General features: G+C 37.1%; 1 protein-coding gene across 2 annotated transcripts in view; it reads right to left on the reverse strand.

Annotated features, from left to right (window-relative positions):
* Positions 1 to 1,043: 1,043 nt before the first annotated feature.
* Ppp4r3a (protein phosphatase 4 regulatory subunit 3A) overlaps positions 1,044 to 23,013 on the reverse strand; it is a 48,440-nt gene continuing 26,470 nt past the window's right edge. The window contains exons 4-15 of one of the 2 annotated variants that reach the window (XM_021201401.1): positions 20,688 to 21,305; positions 18,091 to 18,168; positions 17,872 to 17,988; positions 15,897 to 16,013; positions 13,979 to 14,110; positions 13,782 to 13,884; positions 12,190 to 12,348; positions 6,634 to 6,803; positions 5,659 to 5,801; positions 4,471 to 4,661; positions 3,846 to 4,072; positions 1,044 to 2,325 (exon numbers count right to left, since the gene is read on the reverse strand). In XM_021201401.1, the coding sequence (XP_021057060.1) occupies positions 2,215 to 2,325; positions 3,846 to 4,072; positions 4,471 to 4,661; positions 5,659 to 5,801; positions 6,634 to 6,803; positions 12,190 to 12,348; positions 13,782 to 13,884; positions 13,979 to 14,110; positions 15,897 to 16,013; positions 17,872 to 17,988; positions 18,091 to 18,168; positions 20,688 to 21,305 (2,166 nt within the window). In that variant the 3' untranslated portion in view covers positions 1,044 to 2,214. Of the gene's footprint in view, positions 2,326 to 3,845; positions 4,073 to 4,470; positions 4,662 to 5,658; positions 5,802 to 6,633; positions 6,804 to 12,189; positions 12,349 to 13,781; positions 13,885 to 13,978; positions 14,111 to 15,857; positions 16,014 to 17,871; positions 17,989 to 18,090; positions 18,169 to 20,687; positions 21,306 to 23,013 lie in introns of both variants that reach the window. The other variant, XM_021201400.1, reaches the window with a different exon arrangement.

Consider the following 23,013-nt stretch of genomic DNA (forward strand, 5'->3'; position numbering starts at 1 on the left):
CCAAAATAGTCAGTCTGACTCAGGAGGTGGTCTACCTGCAAGCTGGCACTGAACAATGACTCCAGCATTCAGGAAGGCTAATCTGGTCTAGATAGTTCTAAGTTACCTAGGGCCTGTCTTTAAAGATCAAAAAGGGGGTGGAGAAAGGCTCAGTGGTTAGAAACACTTACTGCTCTTAGAGATGACCATCTTGGCCTACAGAGATCTGACTCTTGCCTCCAATGCTGGGATTAAAGGTGTGTTCCACCACTGCTTGGCTAAAATACAAATCTTTTTTTTTAATGTGGTGTTCCCTGAATGTAATATATGTACTACATTTAAGTACAGTGCCTTCAGCAGGCACCAGATCCCTCTGAGACTGGAGTTACAGATGTTTGTGAGCAGCCAGATGGGTGTTAGGTACCTGGGTCCTCTGAAAGAACAGCCAGTGCTTTTAACTACTGTGCAATCTCCAGCACAGTGTAATTTTTTTTAAAAAGCAGCTCTATTGTGAAATGAATTAAATCTTTATTATGCCTCAAACTGAAAGATACACCTGCCTCAGCTTCCCAAGTGCTGGGATTAAAGGCATGCATCACCACCTGCAGTGTATTCTAAATTTCCTGTTTTTACTGAGGATAAGCAGCTAGGACCACATAGTGTCATCTCCTGGGCATAACATTTTATTCATTTACAACTACAAGGTAAATTCTGCTTTCCACCTTTAAAAAGCGAGGGTTTTGGAACTCACTTATTTTCTTGAAAACATTTTAGTATGTCTAAGAATAAAGATCCTATTTAAGAATACATTATTTGTTTGGTGGTAATGGAGCTGAAAAATGGAAAATGTCCCACCCCATTCTACTATTAAGCTGTATCACCAGACCCAAAAATAATGTCTTTTTTTTTTTTTTTTTTTTGGAAACAGGGTTTCTCTAAAAATAATGTTTTAATAAGGTACCACTTGGTCCTTGGATGTTTGTTTAGGTACCACCACTTACAACTTGTATTCCAAAGGGCATATGTTAAAAAAAAGAAAGAAAAGAAACATACAATTAATACAATTTCTCTTACTCTTCACTTTTCTTTTTATTATTCAAAAGTCAAGTATTACTTTTAAATCATCCATCCTCAATTTTGATTTAATGTACCGTCATTTCTCCAAGATATGAAATTTCCGAATCTCTTTGGAATACTAATTTCATGTTTCTAGGTTTAACAAAACTGTTGAAGTTTTAAATTCCACTCTATTTCCCTGAAATCTCAAGACAGCTGCTGATGCAAATTTTAATATAAAATATTTAGTCACAAAATAGTATTGCTTTTGTATGCACATAGTTGTAAGATTACTTTGCTTTTGTCAATAAAAACTATACCATCTTTCATAAAACTCTAAACAAATTAAGAACTGTGATGTAGAACACAAATTACACATGTAAAGCAGGTGCCAGCACGTTAGGCTATATTACATCAAAAAAGTTTTAATGGTCCCAAATATATATATTCAACAACTAATCATACACCCAGGGGGAGAGAAAAAACAAAACAGAAACAAACTGAAACAAAAAGAAAAATTATGACACAAATGACCACATCTAGAATTCCACTTAATCTTTAATCAAGCAGGGACAAATCCCCACTTTGAAAAAAAATCTGCAGTTTGAAGGGCAAAGGGAACAGATTTAAAAAAAAGAAAAAAGAAAAAAAAAAAGGGATACTTTATTTTGCCCCTCCCACACAAAGGTTTTCCAAACCTGTTGCGGCTTGACTAAAATGTTCAGAATGTATGATTTTAAAGGCAGGTCTCTTTATACAAAGAAACTGCTGGCATTCTTTACTAGTGAGGAACTATGGCAGAAAGACCCATTCTTCTAAGTCTCAAACATGGTCCAAGAAAGCAGGTTCTGATTGTAGCAACTGACCAGTCAATCCAGAGTTCCACTGACAAAACCCCTGCCCTGTTGGCTTTTTATTTCCATTTCCTTCCCTGAGAAAAGGGCAATGTGTGGTCCAAGCTGGAGAGCTCACAGGCTTACGTCTTCCCCCTAACTGCGCGGCATCCCCCTCCTCCTGCTCCATTGAATTGGCACTTGATGAGCAGAAGTCCAGTGTGGTGCTGATCTGTGTCAGTCATTCACAAGAGACCACTGCACTTTGATGTGGATTTTGTAGGGGGGGAGGGGTAAAGAACCAGTTTTGTCAACGGGTACTGATGATCACAGGCAGTTGCTATTATTAGGACTCAAATTTTGCTTTCTTTGACACTGGTAGTGTGTCTTCCTTGTCTTCATCCTCATCATCATCTTCATCATCATCAGGATAATCTACCAGACCCACGAGTCCTCCCTGTTGAGAAATAAGAATTATGTAAAGAACCCACTACATATGAAACTACCCATTGAAAAGCTTAGAAAAAGTATAAGCCCAATGCCAGCATGCTGAAATATATATATAAAATATATATATATATAAAATATATATATATATATATATATATATATAATTTTGTTTGTTTGTTTGTTGAGACAGGATTTCTGTGTGTAGTCCTAGCTGTCCTGAAACTCACTCTGTAGATCACTCAGAAATCTGCCTGCCTCTGCCTCCCAAGAACTGAGATTAAAGGCGTGCACCACTACTGCCATGCTGAAAAATAATTTTTATACATTCTAAATTTTCCATATTTTTGTAAGCTACTTAAAATGGCTTATGACTAACTGTATAAAATTCATTTTTTAAAAAAATGGTATTGGGGTTGAACCCAGGGCTTCATACATTCTCAGGCCAAGGGCTGGCTCTATCTACTACTGCTACATACCTAGCCCTCTTGTATACCTTTTGAGCCATGGTCTTAACTGGCCCAGGCAGGCCTTGATCTAGCAATCTTCCTTTCCTAGTCTCAAGAGTAGCTATGATTACTGACCATTGTACTGTAGTACAATGCCTGGCTCAAATGTATTTCAATATAAAAGATACAATGGAATCAAAATGCAGGCAGATAGGAAAGAAATTCTGTTTCTCTGGCATTACTTCTTCTGGATTTCCCTTTTAGCCCGATTCTTCTTCTTCTTTTTTTTTTCCAAAGATTTATTTTTATGTGCATTGGTACATTGGTTGCATGTATGTCTGGAGTCAAAGACAGTTTTTTAAAAAAAGATTTATTTATTATATGTAAGTACACTGTAGCTGTCTTCAGACACTCCAGAAGAGGGAGTCAGATCTTGTTAAGGATGGTTGTGAGTCACCATGTGGTTGCTGGGATTTGAACTCTGCACCTTTGGAAGAGCAGTCGGGTGCTCTTACCCGCTAGGCCATCTCACCAGCCCCATCCCTGATTCTTCAACAGAAACTATGACATGAAACAGAAACTATGAATGGCTATGAAAATTCCTATCACTCTGCTCTCAGCCTCTGCCTTAGTCCTGAGGGATCTCCTGCCAGTGTCAGATGACATGAGACTGTGGGGCCAGGAAGATGGCACAGCACTTTCTATCAATCCTAATGACCTAAGCTTGATCTTTGGGACACACATGGCAGAAGAACTGACCTCTACACACAGCTTTGATGTGTCTGTCCACACATATAAACAGAAACTCTTGTTTCCCCTCCCAAGTTTTCACCTGGGTTCTAATTGAGAAAGGCAAAGATGAACCTGTAATTTATAAGTTAAACAATACCAAAGGCAAACTATAGATTTGCATTGGGCAGATAAGTTCAGGTAGTGGTTGTGATGAAGTCTCGCCTTTTAGTTCACAGCATTTAGCTAGCTAGTTCCAGAAAAGCAAAGAGATAATCCAGGGATAAAGACTGCTGAGTAAGCTTAAAGCATGGTAGGGAAGGGCCAGCATGAGGGGACTCCAAGCATATACCTTTGTGGTAATAGCTGCCGTCTGAGATGTACTCTTAGGGACGGATCCAGGAGAGCCTGGAGAGCCTGGGGACCCAGGTGATCCTGGAGAACCAGGCAGGCTTGTTGCGGATGACTGGCTGGTGAGGTTAGTCTTTGTCCCACTGGACAGGGAAAGTTTGAAACTTGGGCTCTGTCGTCCAGAAAGATTAGTTTTCAGAAGCACCTCCTTCTCTTCACTTTCTTTCACTAAAAATGAGAATGTAGAACACCTTTTACTCATTTTTTTCCCCTAACTCCTCCAAATGAATTACTAAAACAGCTGAATGACCAGCCCATTTCTTTGCTGAGGAGCAACCCTGAATGAAGTCCAACCTATGAACAAAGCCTATCCAAGTACCAAATACATTTATCTAGCAAATATTACAATGCAGAAGTATGATCTTCAGTATTACATTTAGAATCCATAACCTCCAAACCATCTTCCTTACATTAGGAAAACAGCCTACACCTTTACACAGTAATTCAGCCACATCCTGAGTCTTTGAATTATTGTATACTCAAGAGTAGCAACTAAATCATTTTCACAAGAAATAAAGGAACGGGACTGAGAGCCTCACTTTCCCTTGCTCTTTGTTTCAACATACATTTCTTCCTTTCCATAAATTTACTTATTGGATCCATAATATCGTCATCATTCTTCGTTTTGTCAGATGGAGACACCACAGCTTCTCCATCTTCCATGTCATCTTCATCAGTGTTGAACCACATCTCTTCTTCGTCTTCTAGTGTTCTGGCATCTCGTCGATATCGATGATTTCTCAAGATAGACCGCATGCTACAAGAAAATGGAAGAAGACTCTAAGGGTTAAGGTATAGCTTAACATTATCCTGGGGCTGATCCCTGGCACCACCAAAACCAAATCACATTGAAACAAATACATAATTAAAAGATGGACCCTATCAAATCCAATAAACTACTAGAATCAAATTCTCTATTTCCAAAATGGTAATTGTTAAAGATCAATGTACAGGTTTTTAAACCATACTACAGAAACAGAGGCTAGAGATGGCACAGGATTTTGGACCTGGGTTCAATTCCTAGCACGCAATTACACTCACAGTTATTTGTATCTCTAGTCCTAGGGAATCTAACACGCTCTTCTGTTCTCTGTGGTTATCAGGCACACACCTGATGCATAGACATACTTACAGACAACATGCATGTGCATACACACACATACACACACTCCCACGCCCCTTACACAATGGGGAAAAAAACCCAACCCAAACTGCAAATGTGAATCTAGTTTATTTAAGAGGGTACATGGTATTTTACATAATCTATACTTAAAAAACTAAGAGCTAGAGAGATGGCTCATTGGTTAAGAGCACTGACTGCTCGGCTCACAACCATCTGCAATGAGATATGATGCCCTTTCCTGGTGTGTCTGAAGACAGCTACACTGCACTTACACATAATAAATGAATGAATAAATAAATAAATCTTTAAAAAAAAATTAAGATAATATTCTGACATATGGACCTCACTGCTATTATCAATTTGTTGGTGACTGAAAATCTTAGTATAATTTATCTTTTCAGGAACAAAACTAGCATAGGCATTGCCAAGATGGTGTAAGAGTGTATTCTGCCAAGTATGACAAACCTCAGTTCGAGCCCCAGAACCACATGATAGAAGTAGAGAACCAACTCCTGCAACTTGTCCTGAGGATACACCATCCCCCATCAGTATACTTGTGGGTGAACACAAATGTAAAAGATAAAAAATCTACTGCAGAATGATGAAAACATTCAAATATGTAGAAACTTACCTATCAAGTTTGGGGTTGTCTTGCCTTTCTCTTTGCTGCTCAAACCTCAATTTTAATCCTTTAAAAGTCTGCACATAATCTACATCTTCTAGTGCTTTCCAATAATTCTCAATTACATGGGCAGTTAATGATTTTATATCTTCCTACAGAAAAGAATTATAGTAAAATTATTCAGATATGAAAACATTACTTTAACAAAAAAGATTAGGCATACTGTGGTAATTCCTAAGACTCATTAAAATTTAATTTCACAGTTACTGTACAACTTTAAAGTAGTCAGACGATAAAAGAATATATTAGCCTGCAGCTTTTGGCGCTCCTGGGAACTGTCCAAAGGTTTTTCCAGAGTGTATATCCAAGTCCTAGTGATTCTAGTTCCCCAAGAATGAACAGAGTGGCACACACCTGCAATACCAGTACTTTCAGAGCTGAGGCAGAACTGTCACAAGATGAGGCCAACCTCAACTATAGAGCAGATGGACTTCTGTGGCAGTTGCACAGTAATATAGAGCACTGCCCTCAGAGAATGCACTTCAGAATGATGAAAAAGGCAAGCCTGCGTATCTTCTTTTCCTCCCCAGCACAGGTTTCTCAATGGAACTTTCCTAGAAATCACTCTGTAGACGCAAGATATTTGAGTGCCTCTGCCTCCTGGGATTAAAAGTGTGTGCCACCACTGCCCAGCTCTCAAGTTCTGTATATCTTATCACAATTCCTTTTGTTGTTGTTGTTGTTGTTTGAGACAGGGTCTCACGAGTATTAGGATTCCAGATGCAAGCCACCACCTCTAGCTCTATAAAGCATGCCAGATAGTTTTGGGGTTTTATTAGTCTAAATTGAATTACTTTTAGGATTTGTAGCATGGTTCTTAAAGGAAATCTCTCCACACAGTCTAAAGACAAAATACCAGTAACAGATACTCAAGTTTCTCAGACATATTAAACCAAAATCCTAAGGTAAGAAGACAGAACCTACCACTCTAATAAATTCAAACATTTCTATTATGGCGGAGTTCATCAGATTGTAACGAGATCCGTTGTTGAGAAATGCTTTGACTACAGGTTCAAATAAAAAACTTTTCATTATGTAGCGGTTATAAAATTCATCTTTTAATCCAATGATTTTTCTCTTAAAACGGAGGGCACCTGAAACACAGAGGTATTGCTGTTCAAACTTCTACATCTCAGATCAACAAACAGAATCTATTTAACAGACATCCATGATCAGTTGTATGCAGCATATGAACCTTAAGAGTACAGAAGAAAATGCATTCAAAACAGTGTCATGTCAGTAGGTTGTAAAATTTATGCTTGTAATCCAAAACTAGGAAGCTCTAGAATAGTCAGGGCGAGGATGTGAGGAGACCCTGCCCACCCTGGAAAAAAGGTAGTGTATGTTATCATAGAACACAAGTCTTAGAAAGCCAGAAAAGTTCTGGGAATATACCAATCACTATCAGCCAAAATGTAATTTATTGCTGAGGTAAGTACAGATTATCATTATACTTAAGGTGATAATTCCTTCATCATACCTCTTTAAATACATTTTAAAGCAACCAAAAAGAGCACTGTTTTATTAGGGCAATCCACTATACTATAATTTGATCTTCAAGTTTTGGGACACTCTTACTGTTTTATAGAGTTAATGGATTTGTGCTGGTTTATTTGTAGATGTGGTTTTTTTTAAAAAAAGAAAAAAGACAGAAACCACAAAAATCTGCATGCCCCAAAATTGCCTTCCCATAGTTTAGATATAAATTTAGATTGTTTCAAAATGCGGTCCTCTATTCTCATTACAGCGAGTATGCTTTTTAATTTTCCCCTAGTTTTCCTTTTAATAATTAGGCTTTAACTTACAGATCAGCAGATATATATTTGCATCTTGAGATATGGGGTGTTATTTAGGTCACCATTCATCAAGATCCAAATATACTTAGACAGCTAGACTTCAGCAAAGCCCTCTTTAACCTATATGGAATTATCAGTAAGTTAATGTCCCAATTACTGTAAACAGTTCAAAAAAGCATACTCACTTCATGTAGTCACATCGTCTTCGGTTGGCAAGATTAAATATTGTGTTTGTATTTTGGTTTCTTTGGAGATCATGGAAGTGGCTCGTTAAATTGCCAATTTGTTATTAATCAAGTCCTTCATGAGCAGGTAGCCAGGCAACCATGCTGACACGGTTTCTGGGTGGGAAGGCAGAGGAGTAAAGCAGCTCAATTTCTCTTTAGTTGGCACAAAGAGGTCCACAAGTGATGCCCAATTAGGTACAGTTGGTTAGAAACTGCTCTAACAATCCAACTTATTTAAGAGTGTATCTTCATAAAGAAACACTCTGGGCAGGGAGTTTCAAAATAGTTTAACTGAATTTTATTTTTAAACTACTGAAAAAATTTAAAAACATAAGTATGGTTGAAGACCTTTTAAGTAGCAAGAGGCATTATTGTTCTGTGTGGTGAATGAAGGCCTGACACGACAAGGGTTTATTTCCAAAACAGTGATTTCTCTTGTTTTTGGTTAGCTGGCAAAGGAACTTAGTGAGACAGCTCCACTTGTTTTGATAAAAATCAAATGCTCAGACTAATAGGTAAATACTAAACATTTAGTAAGTAAGAACTTACTATTCTTCTAAGATTTGGTAATCTAACTCTGCAGGCTTTGTGGAGACTTGTGTCCTATCAAAACATCACATTAACCCCGATGTATGCAGTTCTAGGCATGTGGAAAGAACCTCCTACCTTTTCAGAATTCAGTGAGGTCAGGACATGCAGACGAGACCCTTAACAATTCCTTAAAAGATCACCTAACCCAGGAAGTGCTGACATAGTAGAAGGAAGTTCTAGGTGCTTTTTTCTTTTTGGGTGGGGTGGGGGATACTTCCCTCTCTTATTTCCATTTGTCCTGATTTACATCAATAATTACGTGCTTAAACTCACACCCAACAACCCCACATCAAAAATATCAAATACTATTAGTCTTTGATGCTGAATAACAAGTTGTTTTCCAAATGTTACCAGTCAATTCTATGAAGTCCAGCCATTCAAAGCAGATGAGAAAACTCCTAGTTATGCCCAATTGGCATTTTTTTTTTTTTTTTTTNTTTTTTAAAGATTTATTTATTTATTATATGTAAGTACACTGTAGCTGTCTTCAGACACTCCAGAAGAGGGCGTCAGATCTCATTACAGATGGTTGTGAGACACCATGTGGTTGCTGGGATTTGAACTCTGTACCTTTGGAAGAGCAGTCGGGAGCTCTTACCCGCTGAGCCATCTCACCAGCCCCCCAATTGGCATTTTTAATGGAAAGTGCACTGTTTCTGCTCACAATGCGGCCAATCTTCATTAAGGGGGAGAATCTTTTGTGTTCAGTTTTGATCACATTTTTTTGTACTACATTGACACAAGATTTCATTGCCACACATAGAACTAATAATAGAAGCTCTGCTCCCTCCTCCACCCCATCCCATTGATGCTCAGGATTGAGTCAGGGCCTCATGATGCTAGTATGCCAGGTAAAGCACTCCACCACTGAGCTGCCCCTGGCTTTACAATAAAGATTTAAATTTATTCTTTTTACAGAGTTCTGTTTTTGTTCTCCATTTAGTATGCGTGAGAGGAGAAATATATGTGCCGTGGCTCACATATGGAAGTCAGAAGACAGCTTAAAGGAGTTGGTCCTCTCCCACCAAGTAGGTTCAAGGGACCAAACTCAGCAGCAAGCTCCTTTTATCCATTTCTCCAGCCTGAGTTCAATATTTTCTAACAACACGAAACATCAACATAAAAGTCCCCAAAGCTTTAAAAAAAAGGCACAGTAAATAGATACTGCATGTACTATTGTCTTTTCTACTTACAATGCACATCTAACTTACAGAATTCTCTCTGAAATAGTATACCTTTTTATTTCAATGTACCCTAAGTCTTGCTTCACCAAATTCATACAGTTCTTATATACACTATAAACGTCATGTACTGATAACTGCTACTGTCTAAGATGCTCTTGCCCTCAACTGTGGGAAGAGAGGCCGACTTGTGAAGGATTTGGGTTTCAGAGTAACTTATCAGTTATAAAGGATGAATACAATATACCTAAGATAAAATTGTAGTTTCCAATTTAATTTTCATCTTATAAAATGATTCTCTACACAGTTCTTATTGGATCACAATTCTTTTTTTACAATACTACAAGAAAAGAAGACACGGGGAGTGGCTGAACTAAAGAAAAGGCCTTTTCTTTTAGGTTCCATGTGTGACACTCTTCTGCTGGACTCAAGTTCCCTATGTATAGCAAAACAAACCACTGTCCTATACTTAACTTGTTTGTTTGTTTTGTTTGTTCGTTTGTTTTGTCTTGTTTTTTCAAGACAGGGTTTCTCTATATAGCCCTGGCTGTCCTGGAACTCACTCTGCAGACCAGGCTGGCCTCGAACTCAGAAATCCACCTGCCTCTGCCTCTGCCTCCCAAGTGCAGGGATTAAAGGCTTGCGCCACCACGCCCAGCTCTATACTTAACATCTTAACTTCACATTTAATTAAGAATATCATTCTCTCATGAATAAGACAATTCAAGTTAACACCCTTGTGAAAACTGCCTGATCAGATTCACTTAGAACAAGTTATTACTATGATTCTCTAAGTTCAGTTCCTATTAAGTTGGATTTTGATTTTCATAATCTCTCCTAATAAACTATGAAAATAAAACTAATTATAAAGGTCATGCCATCAACTGTGAGGCTTACCTTAATTTGAGAAGTATATAAAGACTCAATCTCAGATTCAATGAAATAGAATCTTGTGTTTAATCTCCCTCTATCTCCCACCCCCTCATTGGAGACAGGGTCTCTATGTAGCCTTGTCTTAGAACTCAGAGACAGGCCTGCCTACCCTTTGAAGTACCAGAATTATAGATGAAACTGTATCTGGCTATTTTCTTTGCTGAAATAAAGCTATCTAAATTTAATCTATTCATTCAGTTTCCCCTTCTGCCTCCTTTCCCAAATAGACAACTCTTTATGGTGACTTAAAAGAACTTGGCCTTGGCACCATCACCTCTCCTATGGTAAGTATGTGGGGAAATGTTTTCACATGTATGGTGCTCTGTCCACATGTATATCTATGTACCATGTGTTTGATGCTAGAAGGGGGTGTCAGATTATCCTGAACGTGGAATATAGCCAGTTATAAATTGTCATGTGGGTGTTGGCAACCACATTCAGATCCTCTGGAAGACCATCTTTCTAACCCCCAAAGCCCATCTTGGTATGTGCTGAGCTTACTGGTACAAGATGATTTTTTTTTTTTGTAGTCTTTAGAAAATTGTAAGTCTTGTCAATAACACAAAAGTTATGACTAACATTTAGTGTTCTGAATGTTCAGTGCAAAGTAAATGAGTCAAATGTTCTCTTCAACTTACAAAAAGACATATTCCAAGTACATGTATTTTCATTACGTGTGTCAAGCAAAGAAACTCAACAAGTGAAAACTTAAATAAAACATGAAGCCTTAAAAAAACAAAACAAAAAACCAAACCAAACTTACCTTTAAATGCCAACTGGCAAAAACTTGGCAGTATCCAAGCCTCCAGAGTGTCCCTAAACTTGGTCAGTCAACTTACCAATAACTGCAGTTTAGATATGCAAACTTATTACTAAAGAAGTCTGGCTACAGCATAGACAAAGCACTATGGATTAACCTATTTCTAATTCACAAGTATGTTTTACTATAATAAACTAAGGTCTCAACATTGTAAATATCAGCTTTTAAAAAAGGGTGTAACTAAGAATGATCTTAAAAACAAAACAAGAATTATCTTGTTAGAAGGTGTACTATTGCTCTTGGGCCAAGGGTGCAGTGTGGTCAAGTGTATGCAAATGTTTTCAGTATTGGGCTCAATTCATAGCATGTCACATACAAATAAAAATCACCGTGTGTAATGCTAGGAATGGTAGCTTGCACCTACAACCCCAGCACTCAGGCAGTCAAGGTATGAGGTTTGCTGTGAGCTTAAGGCCAGCCTGGGCTGCAAAAACACCATCAATAAAAAGTTAAAACAATAAAAACAAATACCCACCCCACCCCCAGCAACCCAAAAACAAACAAAAGAAACTGTAGCTATGAAATAGTTCACAAACTTTCTCTGTAAAGGTCCACATGTACATATTTTACAGTCTCTATAGTAATATTAAACCATTTTCCAGTTTGTAGGTTATAGAAAAAAAAAAAACAGACCATTGGTTTTGGTTAAAGTATAGTTACCACTTGGTTCTAAAATAACACCAAATCACCAAAGGATTTAGTGGAAGGCCAGTAGTAGAAATATGACTTGACTTGGAAGATACCTTCTAGCCATTCAACTTTTTAATGAACGATGTTCTTCCTTATGCCCTACCAAACTCATCAGGGCATGAGCTTGCACCAAGATCCTAGGCCTGATAACCCCCCAGTCAGTTATGTTCTCAGCAATGAGCTTTAAAGCTAAAACAGAGTAACAGAGAAAGTTAACAAAGAATCCTTTAAGAAGCACTTACATAATGCCAAGAAAGCATGCTTGGAGGCCATAAGAACTAGCACTCTGCGAAGAATGTCCTTGTTGATAATATAGTTCTTTATGTGATAGGTATGGTGCTCCACACAAAATGTTAGCAATTCCAATACAAGTGCTAGTAACTGCGCAGTTTGAAAGTCATCTAAAATAAGCAAAACACGATCATATATATGCTGAACAGACAACAAACAGTATGGAATCACAGCAAACACCCTCCATCTTTGGTGTAATTATGCTCTCTACTTCCTCTGATTTCATTGAATTCTGTGCTTTCTTCATACCCACAGTGAGCTCATAACAAAAATATACTCACTGATTAATCTTTACTCTGTAAAGTAAGCCAAGTCTCTACAAGTTTTTTTCTACAACTTCGCACCTATAAGCACAGTACCTTTTATAAGTTCTTTATAAATGCTGGGTATCTTAAACATGTTAGTTTGGAAACAGGCCTCAAATTTTACCCAATATAAATAAACACTGACAGAAACAAAATAACATTTCAAAGACTTGATTTTTAGGATTACACAAGAGTTTATTTAATGTGTTAGGCATGTAAAATTCTAGCACTTCAGAGACAGGAAAAAAAAGACACTTTTATACCAATACTGTTACAGCTTTTATTAACACACCAGTAATACTCTATAAATTGAGTATGTTTTAAATTAAACATACTACATTGTGAAATTATTAAGGGAAAATAATATATGGGTTTTTAGATAAAGCTTCAACAGCAATTTCCCAATAATGACATTAAAACTACTCTTTAAACACACACACACACACACACACACACACACACACACACACACACACACACACACACACACACACACAAAGTACAAGTCCTAAGGAATAAACAATAATAGTTTGCCATTTACCATGGCACACACTTGTGACCCCAGCACTGGGGAGACTGAAACAAAAAGACCTGAGACAAACATGGACTCCATAACAATATCTTCCAACCAACCAACCAACCAACCAATCGACAGACCACGGAAACAAATGACTTTCTTTTGTAAGTACTTTTCTGTTAGCTGTGATTATGGTGCTTTTAAACAGAATTCACCTTAAAAGTCTCTTGAAAATACATGAAAAAAAAATCTCAATCTATTTATAAAGTTTTAAGAAATTTATTTGAGTATACTGCTGCTATCTTCAGACATACCAGAAGAGGGCATAGGATTCAATTATAGATGGTTGTGAGCCACAATGTGGTTGCTGAGAATTGAACTCAGGACATCTAGAGAACAATCAGTGTTCTTAATTGCTGAACCATCTCTCCAGCCCTATATTTTATTTCATGTGCATTAGTGTTTTACCTGTATATATTTCTGAGACTATGTGTGTGTGCAGTGCCCACAGAAGCCAAGTGTCAGATGACCTGGGACTAGAGTTCAGACTGTTGTTAGTTGCTGTGTGGGAGCTTGAAATCAAACCAGAGTCTTCTGGAAGAGCAATCAGTGCTCTTATAACCCTTGAGTTACTTCTCTAGCCCCAATGTTTTAAATCTAGTTACACAACTCAGCTTTGAGCTTCACAATTCAAGAAAACTATGAACCTGTAGTATCTTACCTTTACTAGGCTTGTCTTCTGTTGTATTTGCTAGTAAGGGAGCAGTGAGAACATGCATACAGTGCTTGTAGAAGAAACCCAGAAATTCAGTCTTTTCTGTTTTCTATGGAATCAAAAATACTTTGATGAATTTTAACTATTTTGGTTAGCAATAAAACACATATTATTATGAAATAGGAGAAATGGCTATGACTTACATTGGCAGTGGCTAGCATGTTCTCTGGGTCAACTAAAGTTCGAAGCAGGCCCATAAGTTGGACTGCCCCTCCAAGCTCAGGATCTGTATCACAAATCATATGTTCTATAATGAGGTTGATGAGCAAAATATCCTGGCGATAAAAAAATACACATAATACAGATTACTAAAACAGGTATTATAGAATTACAGCTAGAATGACTGATTCATTTAACAGGATAGATGGAAGTTCTCTTTTCCCTGATGGGTAGTTCAAAGACAGTAAATAGTACCAGAAGAATTTTAAAAGTACTCCCCCACTTCAGAGTCTCACTATGTAGCTTTGGTTGGCCTGGAACTTAAAGGCTAGCCCCACAACTCATAAGAGATCTGCCTGCCTGTGCCTCCTGTGTGCTGGGATTAAAGTAGTGTGCTACCACTTATGGCTTTTTCTATTATCTTTAAACTCATCTGATTAAAGAAGGGAGGGGGTACCAAAACCAACAAAACCACTCCACAAGGTCAGGTTTGGTGTTAAAACATGTCTTGCTTCTGTACTAACTCCATTTGCCTTCTGCAGAAAACACATGAGCTTCACATTTATGGCTTCAAAATAAGAATACTTAGCTAGAATTTATGAATCTCCTTTGGTTTCATTGCATTAACTTTTATAGTTTTCCTTTATGGAAATAATAAATTGAATAAAATGAGACTAGAATGTACAGAACAGTAGTACATTATATGGATTTTAAATGCCCAAGAAAACCAACTTCTGATTCCCCCAAGGACCTTTTAGGGCTGGTGTTCTTGGCACAAGGGATACATAAAAAATGAGGAGATAAAGCAAGCAAGCCCCTTTCATTTGTCTATATGTGCTGTGGTAAAACAGACAAGGACAAAGACGACACAGACAGTCTATGGAAACGACTGAAAATGAAATCCAGAAGCCTAATGCACATTTGTGAAGTGTGAAGACACACAGGTATGTCTGCTCACCCAGTGGCTACAGGGCCTACAACAACAGCCTTTAGTTTTAATTACTCAAGATATTCTGGTTTTTAAGATAGGACTATTTCATAGAAGGAAAATGTGAAATAAGATTCATGGTACAGTTCTGCATGCACTCTACAACTATAATTTTAAAAACAAACCATAAATATAGACATTATTAGACATTCAACTTCAATCTGGCACAGTAGATTTTTAAAACTAGAAGCTGTTTCATTTTGTAAGAAGCACTGCAAGCTGACACTCTGTAGACTCTCTTCCCTAAAGGAGACATCATTTTCCCATTCTCAAGGGATTCAAGATAGTTTAGTCTATTGAGTAAAAAGTAGCTTCTAAAACTTTGGAAGGAGAATAAAAACCAGAAGCATTAGTTGAATAAAACAGAGTGGAAGAGCACACACATTCAGGATTCTTCACATATTATGTACCACACGCTCAATTTACACTACCACAGTCTAAGCTACTTTTAAAGCCAATTCACCAATTCTAATCTCTGATTAAATACAGCCGCAGTATACAGGCAATAGCTTTTTTTTATTCTTCCCTAATACTTTCCAGGAGCCGTATTTTATCTCTTTCATCTAATTTATTCTGAGAATCCACCTCTGGTAGTGCTTTCCAATGAAAGTTACTCATAGTCCCACATTCAGAATGGTCAATTGATTTAAGGGTATAAATAAAACATTATAGCCAAGTCAACTTCACAGTTAAAAAAGTTGAAGTCAAATATAATAAATTTATAAACTAAGGCAGAGGAAACTAACGGGAAGAATGAACTATCTGACATTATGGCTACCTGTTCCCCAAAAGCATAGTTTAGATCTTAAAAATGCATAACCCCAGCTATAGCCTCCTATGCATAAATACTTACTATTAGTGTAAATAATATTTACCTTGCTGGTTATTTTTTGCTCTGTTAACTTCTTACTTACATCATCATTCTGTTGTGCCTCCTGCATGACAAACTCTCGTACCATGGATGGATTATATTCAACCAAGTATGAGAATATATCAGTAGCAGCACTTCGCACCTGTGTATCATCCATGCCCTGCAAAGTAAAAGTACCAGTCTCTCATAATCTTAACAACTTTACCAATGAAATTACCACAAAAGGCTACAACATAAAAAACAAAACAAAACAAAACAACATTTACATGGTTGCTGGGGAGGAACTCTTTTGTTGGTTAAGCTGCTTGATGTTCCAGCAAAGAAGTCACTATACATGCTTGTCTGTATACGTAGCCCTACTTAAAGCTAGTGGTGGGTCATTAAAAAAGAATAAGAAAAAGAAAAAGACATGAAAGGAAGACAGGGTTCAGCAAGAATGGAATGGGGGAACATGATCTCAGCACACTAAATTTTCAAAATTGTAAACATTTATCTAAGGGTTAAAGAGATTGTTTGGTAGATAGAGCACTTGCCATGTAAGCACAACAAAAACAATGGGATGGGAGGCAGGCAGCATAAATACTAAGGTAAAGGGTAAGCCTTTGGAGGCAAGGCCTCTCTGCTGTCTACTGCTATGCTGCATAGTCAAGACTAGCTATCCTGTGAGCCTATGGACAATCCTGTCTTAGACTCCCATCTAATTATGAGTTCTGGGATTACAGATATATCTATATACTTAGCTATATCTGTCCCATCTCCCCAGCCTCCTAAAGATATATTTAAAAGGGCTGGAGAATGGGTCAGAGGTTAAAAGCACTATCTGCTCTTCCAGAGGTCCTGAGTTCAATTCCCAGCAACCACATGGTGGCTCACAACCATCTATGAGAGCTGGTTTCCTCTATTGATGTGTAGGCATACATGAAGACAGAATATTGTATACACAATAAATAAATAAAAAAGAAAAAAAAGATTTAAAAGCATTTCTTATTTAAAAAAAAAAAAAAGGAAGGAAAAAAAAGGAGTGCTTGAATTAAAGGCACGATCATGAATTATAATGTTCAGCCTTGCCTTTTGTTTTAACATTTCATTTGATAGGTTACAAAGCTAAGTATTAAAGAGGTGATAGGGCTGGATAGATGGCTCAGTGGTTAAGAGCACTGACTGCTCTTCTGAAGGTACTGAGTTCAAATCCTGGCAACCACATGATGGCTCACAACCATCTGTAATGATATCTGACATCCTCTTCTGGTGCTTCTGAAGATAGCTACAGTGCACTTAGATATAAATATATTTTTTAAAAGGTGATAAATTATTGTTTGTTTGTATATGTGTGTGTATGTATGTAGGTATGTATGTAGGTATGTAGGTATGTATGTATGAATGAATGAATGACAAGGTCTCACTATATAGCTCTCAGTGGCCTGGACAGGCCAGCCTCAATCTCATAGAAATTTGCCAACCTCTACCTGAAATTAGAGCTGTGTACCATCACACCCAGCAGAAAATTATTTTATCCAAGCAGTCGGTTAATTAAACACGTGAGGGATTATAAACACTGGGATTTTATTGCTTCTGTTAACTTTATGTAATACATAGCTAGAATTAATTATCAGCTATACTCAAATCATTTGCTTATTATATAAAACATTTGGCTATATATATATATATATGTATTCATAATTATTAAAGAAAGAGGTTATTATTATTATTATTATTTTTTTTTTTTTTTTTGGTTTTTCGAGACAGGGTTTCTCTGTGTAGCCCTGGCTGTCCTGGAACTCACTCTGTAGACCAGGCTGGCCTCGAACTCAGAAATCCGCCTGCCTCTGCCTCCTGAGTGCTGGGATTAAAGGCATGCGTCACCATATTAATTAAGAGAGGTCATTAATTTAAGAGAGAGAGAAAGGCATGGGAAGAAGGAAGTGATATAATTTCAAACAGTAAAACTGTATGACATCACATCCAGCTTTTGATATGGGCTTACATAGGTGGTTCAGAATGAAGATAAGCAAACTTACAAGGATGACTTCTAAAGCTGGTAATATGCCCATATTTGACAAAGTCTTGAAAAAAGCATCTCTGTTTTGGGGTTGTAGCGTTTGAGAAAATGCACAAAATTCTTTTAAAAAGTTAACCTGAAATCAGGAAAAGGACAAGTGTTAAAAGGTTAATCTAAAATTAAAAAAGGATTGCGGTTTTTACTTCTTTGCCTTCCTAGTATTTGTCTGATTTCTTACCAATTCTTGTCTTTTTTCCTCATCTGTTGCTTCATCTGTTAGTTGTGCAAACAAATCTGTCAGAAATTTTTCATCTTCCTATGAAATAAATGACAGATATAAGTATCTTACTGGTAAGATTGTATAAAATACAATTTCAGCATGATATAAATTAGCCTGATAAAACAAAGATGACAATTAAAAAGGAAAAAAATGTAAAAGGTACACACACACACACACACACACACACACACACACACACACACACATACACACACCTGCCAAACATGGGGGTGCATACCTTTATTTTCTGTGCTAGGAAGTTCTCTGAGCTCCAGGCCAGCCAAGGCTACATAGTGAGACTTTGTCTCAAACCAAAAACAAAGACAAATCTGGATATTTCTATCAGAAAGATTATCTTTGTACTTTGACAAGATTCTTTCCCTAACCCAATCATAAAGTAAACGTTTCATACTCTGCAGGTCAGGGATTTCTCCTACTCTACTATTACTGTAGGAGAATAGTCAGGCAGTATGCAAATGAATGAGTATAGCTGGGTTACAATAAAACTTGGCCTAGGGGCAAATACTTTAAAATCACAGCATTGTGAAATCACCTAGCACCTAGTTTGGGTGGGGTGGGGTGGGGTGGGGGAAGCTAGAAACTTGGGAGGCCAGAATGAGCTTCAGTGAGATCCTGTCTTAAACAGTCAAGTAAAACAAACACATACAAATGCAGCCAGTGTTTGCCAAGCTCATTGTTTCAAGTGAGCTAACCGTAAAAATTAAGGATCTACAACTTTCTTCTAGTAAGGATGAAAATGAATATTTCTTCAAGTTTCAAAGACATAGAAAATGATTTAAGTTTTTAAAATGTTAAAATAAGAGCTCTTAAAAATATCTATTATTTGAAGATAATTATTACATATAGTCTTTACCACACTAAATTATTTCAAATAATTATTTAACACATTAATATTTAACATATTAATTTTGAAAAAGCCTCAAAAGATTCTATCACACGATATTTTTCTGAAGTAACAAGCCATACAGACCAGCTCCAGTACCAACTGAATTTTATTTTTCCTCATTACATTTCTCATCTAGATTTTGATAATTTCAATCTATTTCCTTACCTACGAGTACATGCAATACTACTCCAGCTAAAGTGTAAGTACATGATGACTACAGTGTAGGTCAGTCTTTTTTTTTTTTTTTTTTTTAAAAAAAAAAAAAAAAAAGAAAGGAAGAAAGAAACAAAGAAATGACATTTATCTATATATTAGAAGAAAGGGGAGTGGTGTGCTACAGAACATATATGGAAGGCAGAGAATAACTTTTGGAAATTATGTCTCCTTCTAGCATTGAGCCATCTTGCTGGTTGTATGTATATATAAGTGAATATAAGTAGTATATTCACTATGGTAGATGTTTAGCAAACATTTTCTCTATGACACTCAATTATAAAGGTGGTTACTTTAAAGAAAGTATAAATAGGCATAAATACATGATTCTGATCATGTTTTCTTCTTTTATCAAAACTAATGGCATCCAATTTCAACATACATCGGAGCTTAGTATCAGAATATTTAATGGTATTGCAGAGGAACTAGTCAATGGTAAAGTGTGTAACTTTGTATGTACACATGGAAAAGACTGATAGGGAAAACTATACTTGAGGGGCTGGAGAGAAAGCTCAGTGTTTAAGAGAGCTTGAGATCCCAGCACCTAGGCAACAAGCTGAGAATGGTCTTGTATACACCATCAGCCCCCAATGAGTAGGGTTGGAAACAGGGACAAATAAGGACACATAGTCCAGAGAGGACCCCTTCTGACCTCCCTGTGTACAAAGGTGTGTCTACCTGTAAAGACATGTACAAATATTACACCACACCCACATGAAATAGAAAATTTTTACTATTTAGTTAGAATAGACTAACATTTTGTCAAGTACTATGTGACATAGTTCACATTCAAATCAGTCATTAATAGAGATCCTTTTTTAAAGCTCCTAAGTTTTACAAAAATATTCAACACTTTACTGTATGGTTTCACTTGATCTTCAGACACTTCATAGTATCCTATGGTACTAATATGACCAATCCTCAGATGTGACACTTAAGAGGTTAAACAGCTGTTCAAATCACGTAGCAGCTACTAAGTAACAACTAAGTAGACTCCAAACTGCCAATACTCTCAACTATTACAGAAACACACCTAGTTACAGGTACCTAATAATAGGACCAAACTCCTGTTCTCTAGAAGAACTCTAGCTTCAACAATTAGTGTTATTACCATAAATTGTTCCCTTTGTAATTTATGATGTCTGAGACTAAGTTTAGACTTCCAGTGCATGCTAAGCAAGTGCTATCACTCTTGCTATCCCTATCCAGCAGACAACAATCATGAGGTCTCAAGAGTATCATTATTTATCATAGTGCAAATTAATATTGTCAAAGTATTTACCATAATATCACAAGATTAAGTTTCGATGCAATGACTTAAATTATTTTTTTGCTTAAAAGCATCATTAGCATTTTAGATGTTATTAAAGCAGGTACCTTTTTATAAGTGAGGGAGAAACAGACGGGACAGGGAATGGAGAATGACCCAACTTACCTGTAACATACCAACAATTTCTACCTTGTTGAAAAAGATAAAGGAGTGAAGTGTTGATAACATGTTTTCTTCAAAGACTGAAGGGGTAGGGAGAACCATATCTTGTATATACTGAACTCTGTATGTCTGATGAATTTTTTGTTTCAGCTCAGGATCTGATATGGGAATTACTTCTTTAAACTTGGCTGTTTTTGTTAAAAATTCCCTGTGTTTACGTGGTTGTGATAAAGTTGGGTCATATTCCAAGCATCCAATGACGTCCATTATACATTCCTCAGAGAACATAACTTCAAAAAGAGCAGTTCGATTCAAGAGGAAGATCCCTTTGATAATTTCATATAAGTGGTGCAGTCCTTCAATGTTTTCCAAATCCTCACACACATGAAAAAGCTCTAAAAGCTTTTTAATATAACCCTCATTTTCCAGTGCTAGTGCGAGTTTCTCACGTCGGAGGGGGGAAGGTAAAGATGATGCCACAAGCTCTGCAATTTCCTCAAGTCGACTTAATTCACACGATGGCAATTCTAAACCTGGTGAGGACATATCATCAAATCGCTCCTCTTCAGATTCATCTACCAGGTCCTGAGTGATGTCCACTGAAGGGTCCTTTCCTTGAACCTATAAAAAAGATTTTGTGGTAGTTAACAAAATTCAAGCAGTAAATCTAAGCAATAATCTTAGATGAAGGACACACTATTTTAAAAAAGCAAAAAACAAAAAACCCCAAAATGTAATAAACAAATTTCAAGTTTTAACAATCTTTTATCAAACTTGATACAACTATAATTGTAATTACAACTGTAATTCTCTAAATGACATGTTTTCATGTTTATGAAAACTAACTGAAAGTCAAGGAATTAAATAAATAGCCTCCTGAAGTACAAGTGTCAGGAGCAAGTATCTAAGACAGCCTAAACTGAGACTGTTGTTAGAGTCACTTCAGGGCCTACACACAGTGGACCAGTATCAAAGTATCCAGACAGTACTCTGTCCGTGCCTTTTCTAACTAGGGAAAAATCCCAGAAAACATGCGTAGAAGTGTGCCATACATTAGATACATGCAATATTTAAGTAAAATTCAAATGAGTGTATAACACTATGGCCATAATGAATAAATATAATTATAAACAAAAAGGAAAAACCCCTAATGTTAGTTGATTCCCAAAGACCAGGGAAAAACTACCTTTAGGCCAAAGTATATCAAGGATCTATTATAAATGGCTAGGTAATAACCCAACAATAAGAAAAACTGGTTAGGACACACTGTACCTATAATGACAAAACCACATATACAGTAAGTAAAATCTGTATATGTAGAGTATCTGCTGAAAGTTAAATAAGCAAGCAATGAAAACACTTTCTCTTCCCCATACATACAAATGTGTAAACTTCGTAATTCTCCAGAAGCCTGTTATAAATCCCAACTTTATGTCACTGTAGAAGTTCTAAATGTAAATATAAGAGACTTTAAAGGGCTGGAGAGATGGCTTAGTGCTCTTCCAGAGGACCTGAGTTCAAATCCCAGCAACTACATGGTGTCTCACAACCATCTGTAATGAGATCTGATGCCCTCTTCTGGTGCGTCTGAAGACAGCTACAGTGTACCTACATATAATAAATAAATAAATTTTTTTTTTTTTAAAGAGAAACAAGTAGTTAAGACCCTACTGCTGAAGACACACGTGCTGGTTGCAAGACACAGAGAAGTCAGGCAGGAACTGGGTTGTGTGCTGCTATAGAACACTTAGCACTCAACAGTTCCACTTTGCTATCCATCTCATTTCAACACTAAGTTACCAGACACGATGAGCTCAATAGTAGCAGATCTGTTTTGGACATAACCAACTGCATTTTGATTAGATCTGATACTCAACCCAAAGAACAGAATTCACATCTGGGACTATAAATCTGGTCAAAAGCCATGGCTAGGAAGATCACAGGCCCAAGTACAACTAGTAGGTGTCTTGGTGGGGGTGGGGGGGGTGGGGGGGGTGAGATCATGGTGCCCCATCACTTCCACTCACCCTGGGCAGTCATACACAGCTAATGGTCAATAAGGGATTTGGAGAGAGGTATTTCCTTCAGTGATGTAGGATACATCATGCTCTTATAACAAACAACCTTTGCGAAACTTACTGGTTTTTTTGGTTTTTTGAGACAGGGTTTCTCTGTGTAGCCCTGGCTGTCCTGGAACTCACTTTGTAGATCAGGCTGTCCTCAAACGCAGAAATCCACCTGTCTCTGCGAAACTTACTGTTAAAGTTGGGCAGATGGATAAACTGAAAGGACACAGACATCACTGAAGTAGAAGCAGAATTCATTGAGA

The sequence above is a fragment of the Mus pahari genome, chromosome 7 (genome assembly GCF_900095145.1).
Source record: "Mus pahari chromosome 7, PAHARI_EIJ_v1.1, whole genome shotgun sequence".
Lineage (NCBI taxonomy): Eukaryota > Metazoa > Chordata > Mammalia > Rodentia > Muridae > Mus > Mus pahari.